The following is a 19,716-nucleotide window of genomic DNA, read 5'->3' as shown; positions in this document are numbered from 1 at the left end:
ATATATTTCTCTTAAAATTCTTTTTCAGTGTTTCTTCATGCAGAACTGGTTTTCTATTTTGTCTTTATCCTTTGCTTTATCAGTAACTTCATGTAGATTTGTCTAAATTACACTCCTGGAAATTGAAAAAAGAACACATTGACACAGGTGTGTCAGACCCACCATACTTGCTCCGGACACTGCGAGAGGGCTGTACAAGCAATGATCACACGCACGGCACAGCGGACACACCAGGAACCGCGGTGTTGGCCGTCGAATGGCGCTAGCTGCGCAGCGTTTGTGCACTGCCGCCGTCAGTGTCAGCCAGTTTGCCGTGGCATACGGAGCTCCATCGCAGTCTTTAACACTAGTAGCATGCCGTGACAGCGTGGACGTGAACCGTATGTGCAATTGACGGACTTTGAACGAGGGTGTATAGTGGGCATGCGGGAGGCCGGGTGGACGTACCGCCGAATTGCTCAACACGTGGGGCGTGAGGTCTCCAAAGTACATCGATGTTGTCGCCAGTGGTCGGCGGAAAGTGCACGTGCCCGTCGACCTGGGACCGGACCGCAGCGACGCACGGATGCACGCCAAGACCGTAGGATCCTACGCAGTGCCGTAGGGGACCGCACCGCCACTTCCCAGCAAATTAAGGACACTGTTGCTCCTGGGGTATCGGCAAGAACCATTCGCAACCGTCTCCATGAAGCTGGGCTACGGTCCCGCACACCGTTAGGCCGTCTTCCGCTCACGCCCCAACATCGTGCAGCCCGCCTCCAATGGTGTCGCGACAGGCGTGAATGGAGGGATGAATAGAGACGTGTCGTCTTCAGCGATGAGAGTCGCTTCTGCCTTGGTGCCAATGATGGTCATATGCGTGTTTGGCGCCGTGCAGGTGAGCGCCACAATCAGGACTGCATACGACCGAGGCACACAGGGCCAACACCCGGCATCATGGTGTGGGGAGCGATCTCCTACACTGGCCGCACACCTCTGGTGATCGTCGAGGGGACACTGAATAGTGCACGGTACATCCAAACCGTCGTCGAACCCATCGTTCTACCATTCCTAGACCGGCAAGGGAACTTGCTGTTCCAACAGGACATTGCACGTCCACATGTAGCCCGTGCCACCCAACGTGCTCTAGAAGGTGTAAGTCAACTACCCTGGCCAACAAGATCTCCGGATCTGTTCCCCATTGAGCATGTTTGGGACTGGATGAAGCGTCGTCTCAGGCGGTCTGCACGTCCAGCATGAACACTGGTCCAACTGAGGCGCCAGGTGGAAATGGCATGGCAAGCCGTTCCACAGGACTACATCCAGCATCTCTATGATCGTCTCCGTGGGAGAATAGCAGCCTGCATTGCTGCGAAAGGTGGATATACACTGTACTAGTGCCGACATTGTGCATGCTCTGTTGCCTGTGTCTGTGCCTGTGGTTCTGTCAGTGTGATCATGTGATATATCTGACCCCAGGAATGTGTCAATAAAGTTTCCCCTTCCTGGGACAATGAATTGACGGTGTTCTTATTTCAATTTCCAGGAGTGTACATTGCAAGGCAGCATACTCAAAATATTTGCTTGGTGAGCATGATGTTCTTTCTTTCTTGCATGTATTTTAAGTATATTTCTAAGAGTTTAAGTAGAAATACTGGGGGCCACTACTGTATTTTACGTTAGTATAGTATGTGAGGCTATAATGTTCTGCAGGATTCAGCTGACTACAATTTAATGTAGTTTGTGTCCCTGCAAAATAAACTCTGTTTTTTTACAGTCATGGATTTCATTTTTGTTTAGGGCGAAGGAAGAATTAACGAAACACTGGACATAGCAGTGACAAGTCATTTTCTACATGGACCACACAAGACTTCACAAGGACTTGACCAGCTTCTACAGTACTTCCCATCATGGACAACTGTATCAGCCTGGGTTGCAACATACTCTTCATGGAAATTTTGAAGTTTTGAACTGTTAAACACAGTATAGACATAATGAATGAATCAAGCTCCACAGGACTTGGTTTATGGATTTTATTTTGTCTCCTGTAGGAGACACATGGTAAATGTACAGTTTTGTAATACTTTTTTAAAACTGGAAGGGCCTCTGCTGTTATTGCTGGCGCTACTTTAGCAGAAATATTTTTTTTTCCTGTTAAATATTCACTTTTGAGTGACACCATTAGTTTACAGAATGTATTGTTAAGAACAGTATTTACTTAATTTTTTATTCATTTTATATTACATTGATCTCTCAGGAATCAGTAGTAATCTTTGGAATCTTTTATGTCTATATATGAACTTCGATTCCTGTACTGTCCGTAAACACATGGCACACTTTGGCCTTACATAACACTAAGAGTTATGTGTTTATTTGAAAAGCTTTTTTACAGTTACTAAGTACTGGTAATATCAGCAGAATGTAATAAATATTATACAACCACTGTTTGGTATCAATCCTTCATTTTAGTCAAACATCATAAGCTATTTGTAACTAACATTATGTGAAAAGACACAAATGTGTGATACGGCAATACATAGGAGAGACACATACATAACTCATGTGCAAGTACTGAATATTGTCTACCTATAATTTGTAACTTGTATTTAAAATTTTTGTAAGCCCTTTCAAGTTCGATAGGAAACAGTTTTTGAGCAGTATTTTTTTAAGTGTGCTGTGTTATCATATAAAGCATTGTTGAGATTGAATATTGGCTATTAAGGCTGTGTAGAAAAAATGTAAAAGAAATTGGCAGATAATATCTACCACTACAATCATTAACATATCTACAAAATGTTTTTTAAAATGCTAAATTTGTTAACATTGTTGAGAGAGTATAGTTTTTTATAGATGTTTTCGTATTGGACATTTAAGAAGGGACATTATTTGTTTGCTTTGCAGCAGTTGCTAATTTTGTTGTTTGAAAAACCTATTGTCTAAGCGATCATAGGTTTACTATTAACAGACAAGCTGTTAAAATGTGTTCTAGTAGAAGGGAAATGTAGACAGCTTTCATCCCGGGAACAGTGTCTGTATTATCTTGTTGATACAGATCCTTAAAAATCAAGTTTTACATGACAGTGATAAAAATGTTCAAAGTATTAACCAGTACTTAAGTATACATGTTGCATACAATAGTTTTGTGTGGATGAGAATATTTATGATGAAAATGGAAGTGATCTGTGTCTGTGAAAGTCATTTTTTTTAACTGCTTTTAATTGTGATAAGTGTGCATGCTTAACAAAATGATTCAAAGATACGAATGTTAGAAATTCGTATATTTTGCTAGTATGTTCAAGGAAGTTGAATGTGAGTCTAGTCCTGTTTGTGATCTGTTGTGTTTGTTATTACAACAGTGTGTTCTACACAAATGTTTGTATTCACAGCTAATTAAGTTTATTCCATGGTTTGAAACTTTGTTCTTAAGGGTATGATAAAAAATTGAGGTTGACAGTTTTTTGCATTGTGTATTGTTTTATTGTTGTTTTTATATTTACACACAGGTGTTTCATACCATCACACTACATAACCAGGATTTTTATCACTGTCTTTCCTTCCCTGCTTTGTCCCTATTCTACCAGTCTTTCTACTTTAGTAGTCTCCAATGAGCTATTGACACTATCCACTAGGTTGTACTGATATCAGTTGTCTCTTTTGCACCACTGTTGTTTTTTACTGAAAGTATATTATATCTCTCATTGTAATCAGATTTAGACTTAATGAATATGTGCAGTTCACAAATGGGGGGGGGGATGCACATATCACTCAAATAACGTATGTCCGAGTGGAATCGTAATGCTAATTTTAAGGAAACTTGTGTAATCAGTTGTATGATTAAGAAATTGTCAGTAGGGTGTTCTCAATTATCATATTTTGTTTGTGACTATAAACAGCATTTGAGCAACATGTCTGATTCAGTGACTGACACCTCTTTAAGGCACTGAGAATTTGTGACTGTATGTAGAAATGCTTTTGCTCAGTAGTATGGTGCAAACTCAGAATTTTTAATTAGTATGAGCATCTACTTGTGTGTGCACTCAGTATTCATGTAACAACAATCTAAGATGATTATTATTGTGTACAAAATTGTTGAGGCCTTCCTAGCCACTTCAAGTTCACCACTCATGCTGGTGAAATATTTAAAAAATTGTAAAACAAACATTGGCCAAAAAATCTGACACAGAAACCAACAGGCAGTACACCAATTATTATTTTAGCAGCACTGAAGCAATCTTTCCACATTTCTCAAATTGGCAACATACTGGTTCAAACATAAAATTTAGACACTGTTATTGTGGTTAATAGTCATGTGAACTGCCACATCCCTGTCAGTTATCATCCTGTAATGTATATTTTTACCATTGTGTACAAAATGATAAATTATTCCATTACAGCTTTCAAAATCAAGGTTTTTCAAAATATAATAATGGTTGAAGCAGGTACAGAAACATCGTACCACATGCTCATATAAATAGAACATTCAAAGTATAAATATGCCACATACAGTTTTTCAGGTAGTACAGTTATCAGCTAAAGACTTCTTGGTTTCAAAAAACATTCAGTTTGTGTTTTTTGTTGGTAACACATTTCCTGAAATAATATTTCTTTCATAATGCCTAAAATCAGATTAGTCAGACACTTTACCTAGATTCACTCAGTTGGTACAACAATATGGCAGCTGAAATGAAAGTGTACTTGTTTCATGGTCGTGGTTACTATCTTTATTTCAATGTAAGTTAATTTTGCATGTAGAATACTCAATAAAATACTGTTATGGGTTTACCTGTTTTATAAACAAATATTTTATTTCTTCCCTTACAATGAGGTGCCGCATTGCTAAATCTGACATACCTGCATTGAGCTGTCTGTTCACCCCAAGCCTCACATGTTCTCTGTATTAGGTTGTTATGTGGACTGGAGAAGTTGTGTGTCAAAGATGTTTATCAAACTGAGATGGTATTTCTGCAAGTATCCTCTGTCTTTAAACTACCGATTTATTTTGTGTGTGTGCACAATTCAATTATTTTTTAGCAATCACTAGCATGTTTGTATTTCATATACAGTCAAACTTGCTCAAAATGGAATTGCCTGGGCCTGAAATAATTTTCCAAGTTGGACAAGTTTCCGGATTACACAACTCACTTGGGCTATGTAAAATTTGTCAGGTATCGTGCACAAAAGTAAAATAGAAACTTCTAATTAAGCTTATATTGTATTTACGTACCTTCACTCCATCACAATAGACATTCATTTACTGTATATTGGATAATAGAACACTGGGCTATCATACTAATTGGTAAATAACACTGCATTTCTATATTTTTACCCGAACTTTAAATTTGTTTATTGTGATATGTACATACATATTATTCTCATGTTTATTTGCTTTACATTTCACATTTTTCGCCATATATCAAAGAGGAAAACTTGTTTTAACTTCCTGTTCAAAACTAATTTTTTGTCGCACAGAGCGGTGTGGTTTTGGGTCCACAATAGCGGTGTAATGCTGCGCTGGGCCTCTTTTCTCGGGTTTTTGCCACTTAACAGAGGTGTTGTAAGCTCAGGGGCCGATGACCTCAACAGTTTGGTCCCATAGGAACTTACCACTACGTACCAGTAATATCCTTGTAGTCGTGAATATCAAATGAACTGTAATATGGTAGTACAGTATAGGCTCTTTTTCACATTATACACTGAATTATTATGTATATTCTAAGATTTGCTTTCCGTTTCAGCGTTAGGCACGTTCTGCTTTATACAAAAAGTCAGCCTATAAAAGTGCACTGAATGCATCAGGACTGAAATACTAATACAGTTTGGGCAGATTTCCAAATTATAGATGTGCCAATTTGAGCAAGTTTTACTATAATAAGTGTCAAAATCTAGACAATGTGGTTGTCACCACCTAGAATATGTACTGGGTAGCTTGCGTTGCACATTAACAAAGTAGTCATAAGATGTATATCACTGTTACGGAGGCCTGTATCTGTATGCTAAAATTGCTGTATAACATCAAAGATATATTCATTGGTACTGACACAACTCCTCTTCAGTTGTTAAATAACTTAATTTGATGTGCAACTCTTTCTCTTCAGTATTCATTTGGCTATAGAGAAGACAACTTGAAAGTATAGTGTGTCCACTGTTGTTGAGCATGTGTTATGACACTGCACACATTTTATAGTTTTCATTTTCCTCAAATGTATTTTGAATGGTTTAGTGTTTTTATAAGTGTTTGATAATTATGACATTTACCAGCATTCAGACTTAGAACCTTGGTCATACCAAATGAAAAGACCAGTATGTATTTTGCCAGCACAGACAAAATGTCATGTCCAGGTGATAAGGAAAGCCTAAATTTGAGATATTGTGTGTTCACTCAAAATGGTAGCACCAGAGCAAAAATAATTTGCACAAAGATTTAACTGATAATGGTACTGAACAGTGTGCTGTAGGGATGCATGAACATCAGACTGTTTGTTCTGTAAAATATTACAATGTACACTGAATATGATGCAGCATACACATTAGGTACTTTATCCTAAGAATAAAGTTGGTTGGTTTGTGAGGGTTGAAGGGACCAGACTGCAAAGGCCATTGGTCTAAGAATCAAGTAACTGGGCATACAGAACCTGATGGTTTTTAATCTTCTTCAGTGGAACTTGTCATTGAACTCGGTTACAAATCTCTTTCAAATGCGTGGTACTGCTGCCCCCCCCCCCCCCCCCCCCAAAAAAAAAGTAATTTTTCCATTGAACTTGTCCACAACATCTGACCTGTTCTTGTCTGAATTCAGTACCAATGTAGCAATAAGCTGAAACACACAGGTCCCTCCTCATCGCAAAGTGCAAGGCACTTTTTACCATATAAATACAGTTAGGCTGCTAGAACTCTGGCAGTGGATCTTCCAAAAGGGGAAGGGAAAAGAGAAATTGCCTGTTTCACAATTTTCATACTTGACAGTTTTTCACATGCTAAACATATTGCTTCTTAATAATCACTTATTAATCATAATTATTCATTCTCAATAGGTTTTCAATAAAACAGTAGAGATTTTTTCACATATTCAGCCACTGACTCACGTTTGTATAGAGTATGCGTGTGTGCATAGATTATTTCTAATTGCTCTTTCGAATAGAACATCTTAAGAATACGTATGGTTCCTCCCTCCTCATGTACTACTGTACAAGCAAGAATTTGTTTGCTAGAATATTTAACAAAGGCAAGGTAGTCCAAAATAAAGCTTCACTGAAACCACTAGCTAAACAAAAAATTAAATGGATTGTAAAGACGTGCTGAATGACGTGCTACTTCAGTTGTAGAAGTAAGTTTTCTGTCAACAGTGCAAGATGTACATTATAGATTTATTAAAGTAAAGCGAGAACTGACAAATTAACATTAATGTTTATTAATTGAATTGTCAAAATTTAGTTTATGTAAGCAGTATCTCTGTTTACATCAATTTGTTTTCCATCCCCAAAATTATTTATATTACTATTTTATAGGACATGATGTATAAATGAATGAAAGGAAACAAAATTGAAAAGTTGGAAATTCACATAGACTATATCATCTTTCAGACTGATACTCTCTCTACTAATTTACATGTAGAGAGTTTGAATTTTCACTACTTAGAACCTTATCAAAAACATTAATGTACTGTGATTTATTTACTATAAAACTGTACTTGATACCGTGTTCTTCCAGAAATAAATCTTTAACACTGAGGTGATTTTACAGTGCTTGACACAGTGTGCAAGCAATATTTTACATCGGAGTTGTACAAATACACCTTTAAAATGATATGAAAGGCTGTGAGTTGTTGATGGAATTTATGCCACAGAGTAGTAAAGCACATAGAATTTCTTGACAAAACATTTGTCTTCACGTTAATGAAGTGCCATACTTCTGAACTACTTCCGCATGTAATAAAAATATGTTCTCACAAACAGACATATTTCTATGGGTCTGCAGCAGTTTGGAACAAAAAATTTACAGCCTTTCTGATTCTTCCTTTTTTCTTTTTTTTTTTTTAAAAAAAGCAAAGACCACATAGAAGTTGTTATGTTACTGGCGTAGCTTTCAGAAAACATTTTATTACTTAAAACTGTAATTCGCAAGACAAAGCAGATCTTACCAGATTTGACTACTTCACAGACAACACATTATCCTGGTTCTTTCAGATATGATCACCACATGTTTGTCACTTGTCACCAGTAATTGCTAACTGTAGTGGCCGTGCGGTTCTAGGCGCTACAGTCTGGAGCCAAGCGACCGCTACGGTCACAGGTTCGAATCCTGTCTCGGGCATGGATTTGTGTGATGTCCTTAGGTTAGTTAGGTTTAATTAGTTGTAAGTTCTAGGCGACTGATGACCTCAGAAGTTAAGTCGCATAGTGCTCGGAGCCATTTCTCCAGTTTTAGACTGAGAACATTCCATTACATACGCCATGGTATGCCTAATATGTAATTTATCTTAATTCATTGTGTCAAAGGCATTTAAGAAATTACATGCATTTCTGTAACTTTTTCTCATTTGGCAGTGAAAACCCATTCACAACCCTTTTTGTCCATGGTAATGATAAAGCCTGTGAAGCAAGAATTTTGTACGCACTCATAAACCACAAGTGATGAAACAAATATTTTGTGATGGAGTAATGGCAATGAAGGAAGATAAGAAAAGACAAAACTAACAGTCAGTAATTAAGTTAATGTGGATGATGGAAAACAGAAGCACAATTTACAATGGTGGAAACGAGGCAAAGAAGAAAAACACATAAGAAGTGACAAAGAATAGATAACAAAAGACATTACTGTAAGTCAAGGTCTTATTGATGATAGTACTAGATCACAGCAAGACATTCTCTTTCTGTAATTGAGTAGTTTCTCTTGTCTTTCACAAGTGTCCTAGAAGCATAGGCTATAACCTTCTCTTTTCCATCCGAAATTTGCACCAGAACAGCACTGATCCCATACCTGCTGGCAGCTGTGCATGGTTCTGTACGTGCTCTCTCATCGTACAGACCAAGTACAGGGTCAGTCGTCAGAGCTTCTCACAGCACATCGAAAGGATCTTGTAGAGCACCACCCCAGATAAATTTAGCATCAGCTTTTAACAACTCCTGAAGTGGCTTGGCTTTGATACAAGTCTTTGATAAAACGATTGTAATAAGAATATAATCCGAGGCAGCTACTCACATTTCTAATACTTTTAGGAATAGGAAATTCTGTTATAGATCTTACCTTTAATGGGTCTGGATGCATACCTTTGTTTGACACAGTGTCAAAGTATTTTGATTTATTTTGCTCCAAAGAGACACTTTCTTGGATTAAGTTTCAGTCAGCCTTGTTGGAGGCACTTAAGAATGGCCCTCAGTCTTTTTATATGTTCATCAAATGTCTCTGAGAACACTAAAATGTCATCTAAATAACAAAGACACATCATCTACTTCTGGTGCCTTAGAAGATTATCCATCATCCATTCAAAAGTTGGTGGTGCATTACACAAACCAGATGGCATTACCTTAAACTCAAATACCCTGAGGGGTGATGAATGCCGTTTCCTCACGGTCAGCCTCATCTACTTCAATTTGCCAGTATCCAGAGTACATGTCCATGGTTGAGAAAAACGTAGCCCCCTTCAGACAATCTAGCATATGGTCAATTCGTGAAGAGGTTAAATGTTCTTTTTAGTTAACTTATTAAGCTTCCTGTAATCAACACAAAAGCACCAACTGCCATCCTCCTTCTTGATGAGGACTACTGGAGAGGACTGTGGCCTCTGCGAAGGCTAAATGATGTCATTCTTAATCATTTTCTCTACCTCATGAATTATTCCATGTTCCATTACTGACACACGGTATGATCTCTTGCTTATTGGTTGATAGTCTCCACTTAAAGTAGTAAAGGAGTTTTGCTATTTGGGGAGCAAAATAACTAATGATGGTAGAAATAGAGAGGATATAAAATGTAGACTGGCAATGGCAAGGAAAGTGTTTCTGAAGAAGAGAAATTTGTTGACATCGAGTATAGGTTTAAGTGTCAGGAAGTCATTTCTGAAAGTATTTGTATGGAAGTGAAACATGGATGATAAATAGTTTGAACAAGAAGAGAATAGAAGCTTTTGAAATGTGGTGGTACAGAAGAATGCTGAAGATTAGATGGGTAGATCACATAACTAATGAGGAGGGATTGAATAGGATTGGGGAGAAGATAAGTTTGTGGCACAACTTGACAAGAAGAAGGGATCGGTTGGTAGGACATGGTCTGAGGCATCAAGGGATCGCCAATTTAGTATTGGAGAGCAGTGTGGAGGGTAAAAATTGTAGAGGGAGACCAAGAGATGAATACACTAAGCAGATCCAGAAGGATGTAGGTTGCAGTAGGTACGGGGAGATGAAGAGGCTTGCACAGGATAGAGTGGCATGGAGAGCTGCATCAAACCAGTCTCAGGACAACAACAGTCTCCAGTGCTGATCCGGTGCTTCACCATTCATTTTTCTAATTTGTTCTTCACCTGTGGATTGAAGCATTCAGAGAACTCTTGAAGAATGGCAAGTAGCTTCTTCTCTTGTTCCTAAGTGAGATCTGGCGATAGTCAAGCTAGAAGATCTTGTCTCGTAGTGATAGCGCTAATGTCTCCCACAGACTCAGCATGAGAGGTTACTATGGTGCTCAGCTATGCTTCAATTAATGGCTCAGTGTTTGCTATGCACATGCATCTCGGAATGGTCCGCAGTTCTCGGCGACAGTTAATTCACTGAATCTGTTCTTAAAAAAGACAACAGAAGCTGGTATGACCAAGTTAGTCTTCAGCAGTATGCTTCTCTTACATTCCACTACAAGATCCATGGGTTGATGCATGGCACAACACGTGACAATTACCTTTCTAGCGTTGACTGCAGGAATTATCACTTCATCCAGCACACACAATCTCTTGTCTAGCACAATCTTCGAATGACCACAATCTATAATTGACTGAGGAGCTTTCAAAAAATCTCATCTAAGAATGAGGTCATGACTACACTCTTGTAAGATGATGAATTCTAAGGGATGCGTATGGCCACTTATACCCACACAAATGACACACATTCCTATAGGTTTACATATTTCCCATTAGCAACCTTCAGCAGAGGTGCTTTGTTGTCGATGAATACGGTTTTCTGCAACTGGCGATGGTATTTCTCCAAAATAACTGATGCTCCAGAGTCCAAAAGAGCTTGGGCTGGTCGGCCATTCATGAGGACATTGACATACTTTCCTATCATTTTTCTAGTGATCGATGGTGGAGGATTTTTCTCTTCTGCGACCTCACCTCCAAGGAATGTTGCACTCTTTAGTTTTCCTGGTTGCAGCATGTAGGTGATCGGCTGAAACTTCTAAACGGCAATGGAGACCTTGATCAGCATGGTGGGGAGCGTCCTCTCCAGTGGCGAGCTTGCAGCGAAGGGGTGACCTATGTGGTCCTGGACCCACATCTTCTTGTTCATCTTCATCGTCCCAGAGTTGGCGTCAGCTAAGATTGGTCTGCTGTCTTCTGGCACGGGTGTCATGAAATATCCACCGCCTTTCTTGACAATAGCGCAGCACATGCCCCGGTTGTCCACAGTAGAAACATAGTGGTTGGCTATCCAGGTCCTCCAGATGTCAGTCTTCCTCGGTGCCCAAACAGGTTCCTCATGCAGCATTGTAGGAACGTAACTCTGCCTGAGTCTCAACATTTTCGCCGTTTTAAAGGGAAATGAAGTATGAGAGATTGGGTTCGATATCTGTTCCACTTCCTCCCTTAAAACCTCTTGAAGTGTCGCGGTTTTTTGCTCGCTGTGCAATCCAAGTGCCTCCTGAACTTCCTCTCACTAGCTAACGAAGAACACTTGTGAAATCAGTTGCTTCTTCCATTACAGACATCGATACGACATTTGGAAGCCTCACAAACGTCTTGCACGGAATTCTTTTTTTTATGCATTGTCTCGATATACTGGCACCATTTTATGAAGTCGTCTGCTGTTGAAACCTCCTTCAAGAGTAGGGCTTGATACATGTCCTCGGCAACACCCTTCATGAGATGTACAACCTTATCGTCCTCCTTCATTCTAGGATCCACTATTTTACACAGCTCCAAGACGTCTTGAAAGTAAGATGCTGTAGTTTCTCCTGGATGCTGTGCTGTGCACTTTAGTTTATCTTCAGCCTTGCACTTCTGTCACTGTGTGTTGCTGAAATACTTGCACAGTTCCACCTGGAATACTTCCCAGCTTGTGAACTTCTCCTCATTGTTCTCATACCATTGCGTGGCAGTGCCCTCCATTTGTTAAATTTGGCTATACACTCATATACCTTCAGCCACTTGTTTGGATCTTGGGCATCGTCGTCAGATAACCCGGAAGGATGTCTCATTGGTGGCACACAGTTGCTGTCATCGTAACATCCTCTTCTTCTTCTGTCTCCAATAGATTGTGATCTGTTGAATATGGCTTAAACACAAGAGCACAGAGCGAACTGCCTCCATTCATAACACACACAGTATATAGACGGCTGCAGAACATCCCAGAACAATGATTCTTGCCATTTGTGGACACTTTTAGAATGTATTTGAACAGAATACAGAAATAAAAATTTTACATAACAGGTGAGTTTTGAACTCGCAACCCTTCACGTAACAATTTAGTATCATAACCACTACACTCAATGCTACTTGGCTTCTTCTGTGACAATATTTCAATTTGATAAACAAAATGTGCCTTCATGCACGAAGTTTTTTTCTTTCCTCTCCAGGAAGGGGACAAATCTTAGAACATGCTGTTTTGTGGACAAGAAAGCTGTTTTGTCACATTACACCTGTAAACCTTGTGGCAATTTCATTTTAGTTGAAAGAACTTTGCTTCTTGGCTTTGTCTTGAAGTGACCATTTTTTAGCACCACCCACAGTACACATGTAACTTAGGGACCCTACTTTGTAAATTCAATACAGCCACACATACCAGTCACCTAATTTTCAAGCATGAAGTAGAGACCTAATTTCCAAGCATCAAGTAGATGCATGGTCATTAAAAGGAAGTTAGGAGTAAACAAACTAAGTCAGATAATAGGATTATCACATGTACTGCCTACTTTCATTGCTAATAAAGAACACCAGTTAGTAACCTGAGTTCTGAAGATAGAATCCATCCTTAATTTCATCTGCATTGTGGGAACTATGCAAAAAGAAAGCTGGTGTGGTTCTTCTGACTTTATGATATCTGGTTCAATCGCACAAAAAAATGAACAGATAAAAAATTGTAGCAATATTCAGACATTGCAAGTCTAGCCAAAGAACTATTTCCCAATTGCAATATTGGCCCCTGTTTATAAGTTCCTTGATAGAATTCTATTTCACCAGTTTAGTCCAGTGATTCAGAACCTCTCTGTGGAGCATGCCAGATTCTGACCAAGAGGGAGCTATGCTGGTCAAGTCTGATCACTAACAGTATTCGTTGAAGCTGGATATCAAATGAAGCAGATAACATGTCACTTTCATTGATTTAAGTGCTGCATCAGATATGGTTTGAAAGCATGGTGGACTACATGTTAGCTGGAAAGACATTTACTGTAACACTAGGCAGAGACACTAGCTGTCCAAATGTGTTAAATAATACAGGGATACATCCTCACACCTCTGTTGTTTAATTTACGCAGCCTGGCAAAAAAAGTGAAGCATACAGAAGGGAAGAGGAAACAAAATGAAACTTCATAGGCTGAGAGTGTATGTGATGCTATTTCAGTGATTGTAACATTGAGTCAAACAGTGGATAGTCAAGGTAGGAATACAACAATGCAGGAAAAGATAGATACTTTCCATAATTAAGACAAGTTTAGATGCAGACAGACACAATTAACGGGACCATACCGTGGTTCAGGTAAAAAAAAAAAAAGGATTTTTGGTTTTCATCATATTTCGATAGATTAAGGTTTTATTTAAGTACTCTGAAAAGGATTTTGCTGATTTTTTTTTTTTTTTTTTTTTTTTTCCCCTTTCAAGAATTTAAAGAGCATTTTCCTACCATGTGTATGTGCCACACCCACTTTTGTCACCCACATTTCTGCATATATTTTATATCTTTATATCCCCTACAATGCACATTAGGGATTTTTTTTCACTCCAAAGTGTGTTGGCTACCCTTGGAATGATTTGGTTGGTATTCTTTTGTTTCTGCTGTTTCTGTTGGTAAACAACATGCTTTCAAACACTCGGTTAGTTTTCTTCAAGTGTGGTTGCGAGTAGTAGTTATACTTACGTTTGCAGTGCTTGTTTACGTATGTTTTGTTGTGTTTATTGATGATAGCAAAACATAAAGGCATTTTCAAGAAACGACAATTTAGAGGAAACAAGTTTAGAAAGCTTTCTGTAGAAGAGGTTATGTCGCCTGGCAATGATGATCCTAATCATAATTCTTCAACAAGTGCATCATCAAAGAAGCTCTCACCATTTCAAGAGGTTACAATGAATTTACTGTGACAAGGGGTGCACTAACATTATTATAAATTTGAGAATATTATCTGATATAATTTCTAAATTTGTACAATGTAGGTAGTGTGGTGTGTCACAGAGTGTGAAAATTTGTGAGAGTGGGAGAAAAGGCCTAGCCATTGGCAAGGGCATGGCTGCAGGGAGACCATTATGTTCAGTGATGAACTTACATCAACCACCAAATAAATTTGAAAAACTGACTGCAATATTAGAGAAAGTTGTATGTGACATCAGTGAGGAAAGCATGAAACTGGCTGCTAGGGAAGCAGTGAAAAAAAAATGATGGATATGTGGATATTGCTGTTGCACTTGATGGAAGTTGGCATACTTCTCTGAATGGAGTAGTGACTGCCACGCGTATAGACACTGGTAAAGTGTTAGATGTGGAGATAATGTCTAAATATTACAAATGTTGTAAAGTCAATGAACATAAAGAACACCACTATGTGGCAAATTGTAGAGGAACAAGTGGTGGTATGGAAGTTCATGCTGTACAACAAATATTTCATCGCTCCGTAGAAAGAAGAAGCATACGGTACACCAAATATTTGGGGGATGGTGACAGTAAGGCATACAACAATGTGGTGAACTCTACAAACTAGAATGTGTAGGCCATGTTCATAAACATTTGGGAATAAGGCTAAGAAAACTAACTGTTGATATGAGAGGGAAAAAATTAGAAGATGGAAAATTGTTGACTGAACAGGGTTGGTTAACTAAAACTGAAATAGAAAACTTGCAGGTATACTATGGGCAGGCAATTAGGAGAAATAAAGAAAATCTGGAGGCAATGAAGAGAGATGTTTGGGTCGTATTCTTCCAGAAGTCCTCTACTGATGATAAGCCATGTCATGGATTGTGTCCATTAGGAGAAAATTCAAGGTGCAAATACAATAGGGCTCAGGTAACTGGAGAATATAATTCTCAGCAGTATTCTCTTCCTGCTGCTGTTATTACAGCAATTAAATCTATTTTCAGAGACTTGGCTCATGCTGACCTTCTAAGGAAATGTCTGCGTGGGCAGACACAAAACCCAAATCAATGTTTCAACAGCATAATTTGGAACCGCCTTCCTAAAACTGTATTTGTAGGCGTGCATACAATGAAACTAGGAGTTCATGATTCTGTTATTACAGTCAATTGTGGTAATATTGGAAAGTGTTGGGTACTGAAAAAGCTGGCAATTAATCCTGGTGAAAATATGATCACTGGGTTGCAACATGGCGATAAAATGAGGATAGCTGATGCAGACAGGTCTGCTTCTAATATGGCCAAGAAAGCAAGACAAACATCTAGGAACGTGAAAAAGAAGCTGGAAGATCTGCTAGAGGGCAAAGAAGGGCCATCATATGCAGCAGGACAGTTTTAATTAACTGTAAATAACAAATTTCAAAAGTTTTTTCTTGAAAGTCAATTTCTCGCAAACTAAAATTTTCAGTACACATGCCCTCATTATATCAGAATCTATCATAGATAAATGAATGAAATTTTCAGAGTCTCTGCACAACATAAAAAGCCACCTCTGGCACTACATTCATTAATATTACCCCATTAGAAAGTTCACAAAAAAATATTTTCTGCAGAAAAAACTTAATATTTTTTGTTAATAAATTTAAAGAAGTATTTCTTAAAAACTATAAAATGGATAAAGTAGATTTTAGTACGGTTGACTGTATTAGCATCATGTAACATATAGTAAAAATATTAAGGTCCTGCATCAAATAGTTTTTTTCAGAAATGGGTCAAATACTCATCTAAATTAACATGGGTTAGATAGGCAGCGTGTAGTGACCTTAAGACACTTACACAAAGCTTTCGGCCACAGCCTTCATCAGCAAAAAAGGAACATACACCATTCATAAACACAAGCAAGCACACTTCACGCACACATGACTGCCAATTCTGGTGGGCCAGAATACAGCTATCACATGGTACAGAGGCAGCAATCTGGAGGTGTCGGCGAAGGGGAAGAAATAGTAGTGTACAGGTAGGAAGGAGAGAGGAATGCTGCCTAGTGGAGTGTGCAGGGACAAGGCAGATATGCCATCCCTGAGTGGCCAGGCAGCAACAAGAACTCCCATGCCCAGTATGCAGAGGGTCTTACCAAAGCCTTCACGGATAGGCACTATCCCTGAAAACAGATCTCTCAGGCCTTCCCCCCCCCCCCCCTCACACCCCCAATCCTCCTATAGCTGTAAGAACTATCCAAAAAGGAGTACCCCATTTGCCACCCAGTACCACACTAGACTGGAACAACTGAACCACATCCTTTGATTACCTATCGTCATACCCTGAAATGAGGGACATCCTACCTGAGGTCCTTCTCAACCATCCTAAAGTGGTGTTCCTTAACCCACCCAACCTCTACAACATCCCAGTCCATCCCTATGCCACTCACAACCCCTACACTTTGCCACAAGGATCATATCCCTGTGGAAGACGCAGATGCAAGACCTGCCAAATCCACTCACCTAGCACTCCCTACTCCAGTCCTGTCACAGATTTATCCTACTCTATTAGGATCCAGACCACCTGTGAAAGCAGCCATATCATTTCAGCTATGCTGCAATCACTGCAAAGCCTTTTATATTGTTATGACCACCAGCCAGCTGTTCACCGTGATGAATGGCCACTACAAAACTATGGTCAAGAGCAAAGTAGACCATACTGTGGCACAATATGCAGCTGCACATAACTGGCTTGATTTCAATGGCTGCTTCATTACCCAAGAAATCTGGATCCTTTCCTCCACCACCAGTTTTCTGAACTGCACAGATGGTAGTTATCCTTACAACACATTCTCCACGCCTGTAATTATCTCGGCTACAACCTGTGGTACCCTCCATCTAACAGATTCTACCCGCTCTGTTCTGTCATCTCCTCCCCATTCTCATCCCCCACCCTCTTTGTTTGCCACTCTTTGCCAACACCTGCCAATCTTTCCCAGTTTTGTATCCTGCTGGAAGGTGGCATGTGGGTCTGATCCTGAAAACTGAAAGGTTCGCCAGATGATGAAAGCAAGTAGGAGCAGGAAAAGGTGAAAATTCTCATGGTACTGCAGTGTGAATTAAAATCACCTTTGATTTAGCAAGAAGATGAATACATAACTTTGCACTGAGGTGTGAAGCCTTAGACCCATCATAAGTAGTGCAAAGTCTCTAGATGAAGTGAAGTGTCACAGGCATCTGCTCTTGATCAAATGGGCTGAATCCAGAGCGACACTCGTAGAGCTCCACAGCCCCAGCTAGAGGGCACTGTTGTCGGTGTCTCATAGTGTCAACTTATGAACTTGCACCTACACCGTGCCATCGTTGCTATTCATACCACATCCCTCTCCCCTTAAACGACGCACCATCGTTGAGTATGGCTTCCAACGGTGGCTAGAGGGACCCAGGGGCGGCGCAGCTGAGGGGGCAGAGAGTGGAACTGCCAGGGCATGCTGTCCACCCATGACCCCAAATTGCTCACAAGGGGGCGAGGACAACGCCCCGTGGGAAACCTGCCTGGGGCTGTGCACCGCCACTGAGTATGTTCGGATGAGAAGGTGGAGCAATGACCTCCATGGGCGATGGCAGCGGCAGCATGACAGCAGCCTCACACAGCAGAGGAACACAGTGGCGGCTGGAGGTGGGGCCATATCGGCAGCGAGAGGCGCCCATCCGGTGCAGGTGACTGGACCGGCAGCGGCAACGACGACGGCAGGTGCGCCCGCGGTGGAGGCGCCAATTCTGTCAGAAAACAACCAGTGGCAGAAAACTGAGGACGGCACAAATGGATCTGGTTCTGGTGTCGCCTGACAGTTCTGGAGGGACAAGCCAAGCTGGCAAAGAATGCACCCCTGCTCCCAGCTCTGCCTACCAGAGAAAACACGATAGAACACCAAATCATGCGGCACCAAGCAGAACAAAGTGAAACAGCGGGAGCACGCGGCAGTGGGTGCAATAGCTGCAGGAGCAACCAATGGGTGCGGCCATTAGCAATTCCACTGGGGTACGGGTGCCACGTGGCTGGGAGCGATATGAAGCAAGGAAAGTCCTGAGCGCTCACTCGTGAGAGTGCTTGGCACGCAACTTGCTCATCTGTGACTTAAACGTGCGCACAAATTGTTCAGCCTCGCCGTTCGACTGGGGCTGGAATGGGACTGACGGCGAATGCCATTAGCAGCACAGAATGCTTAAAACTCTGAGGACACGAATTGGGGGGCCATTGTCAGAGACAATAACTCCAGGAAGGCCCTCAATGCAAAAAATAGATGTCAAAGCCAGAATAGTACTGGTAGATGTAGTAGAAGACATAGGTACAACAAAAGGAAAGTTGCTGTACACATCAATAACTATCAATCAGCCGGTGCCCCAGAAAGGACCCTCAAAATCATTAAGAACGCACTACCAAGGTGCAGTAGGAGTCGGCTACACAAAGAAGTGCTGGCAGGGAGCAGATTGATGCTCCGTGCAAGAGCGACAGTTAACAGGCAAATTCTCAATATGTTTATCAATGCTGACCCAAGTGCAGTGACAGCGCGCCAATTGCTTCGTCTGCACTATACCCCAATGACCAGCATGCAGTAAACAGAGGATTTCCGTAGGTACAACCACACGAGGCTGATCATTTTCAGTTCGTAACAAGATAACACCATGGTGTACAGACAAGTTGTGACATTGCGCAAAGTGGTGTTGAACAAGGCCTGTGTAGCAGATTGAGGCCATTGAGTACAAAGATATTGCAAAAGAATCTGCAAAGAAGCATCGGCAGCTGTTGCAGAAGCAATGCGATGAAAGCCCATTGGAAAACCATCAGCTAATTCCTTATCTTGTGAATCAATAGGCAGACGAGACAAAGCATCAGCATTGCCATGCTGGGCCGTAGGTCAAAACAAGATTTCATAACTGTAGTTAGACAAAAACAAAGACTCATGTTGCAACTTTTGTGCAGTACGGGCCGGAACTGTCATTGACGGGTAGAACAACGATGTCAAATGCTTATGGTCGCTGACACAAACAGAACTTGCAATCGTACAAAAAATCATGAAACTTTGTCACTCCACAGACAATAGCTAAAAATTCTTTCTCGATTTGAGAATAGTTTTGCTAGGCAGAATTGAGCAACTTAGACGCAAAAGCAATTGGGTGATCGACAGAACTGATGCGGTGTGAGAGAACCACTTCGATGCCATGAGAAGATGCATCGACAGCCAAAACAACCAGTTTGGAGGGATCGAAGAGAATCAAACG

The 19,716-nt window shown here is 40.4% G+C and overlaps 1 protein-coding gene across 2 annotated transcripts in view; it reads left to right on the top strand.

Moving 5' to 3' along the window:
• LOC126366005 (endoplasmic reticulum metallopeptidase 1-like) overlaps window positions 1-4,761 on the top strand; it is a 280,945-nt gene extending 276,184 nt beyond the window's left edge. For both annotated transcript variants that reach the window (XM_050008849.1, XM_050008850.1), the window contains exon 14: window positions 1,780-4,761. In XM_050008849.1, coding sequence (XP_049864806.1) covers window positions 1,780-1,941 — 162 coding nt within the window. In that variant the 3' untranslated portion in view covers window positions 1,942-4,761. The remainder of the gene's footprint in view (window positions 1-1,779) is intronic.
• The last annotated feature ends 14,955 nt before the right edge of the window (window positions 4,762-19,716 follow it).

Source organism: Schistocerca gregaria, chromosome 4, assembly GCF_023897955.1.
Source record: "Schistocerca gregaria isolate iqSchGreg1 chromosome 4, iqSchGreg1.2, whole genome shotgun sequence".
NCBI classification, from domain to species: domain Eukaryota; kingdom Metazoa; phylum Arthropoda; class Insecta; order Orthoptera; family Acrididae; genus Schistocerca; species Schistocerca gregaria.
This window is presented reverse-complemented; position numbering and strand designations above follow the sequence as displayed.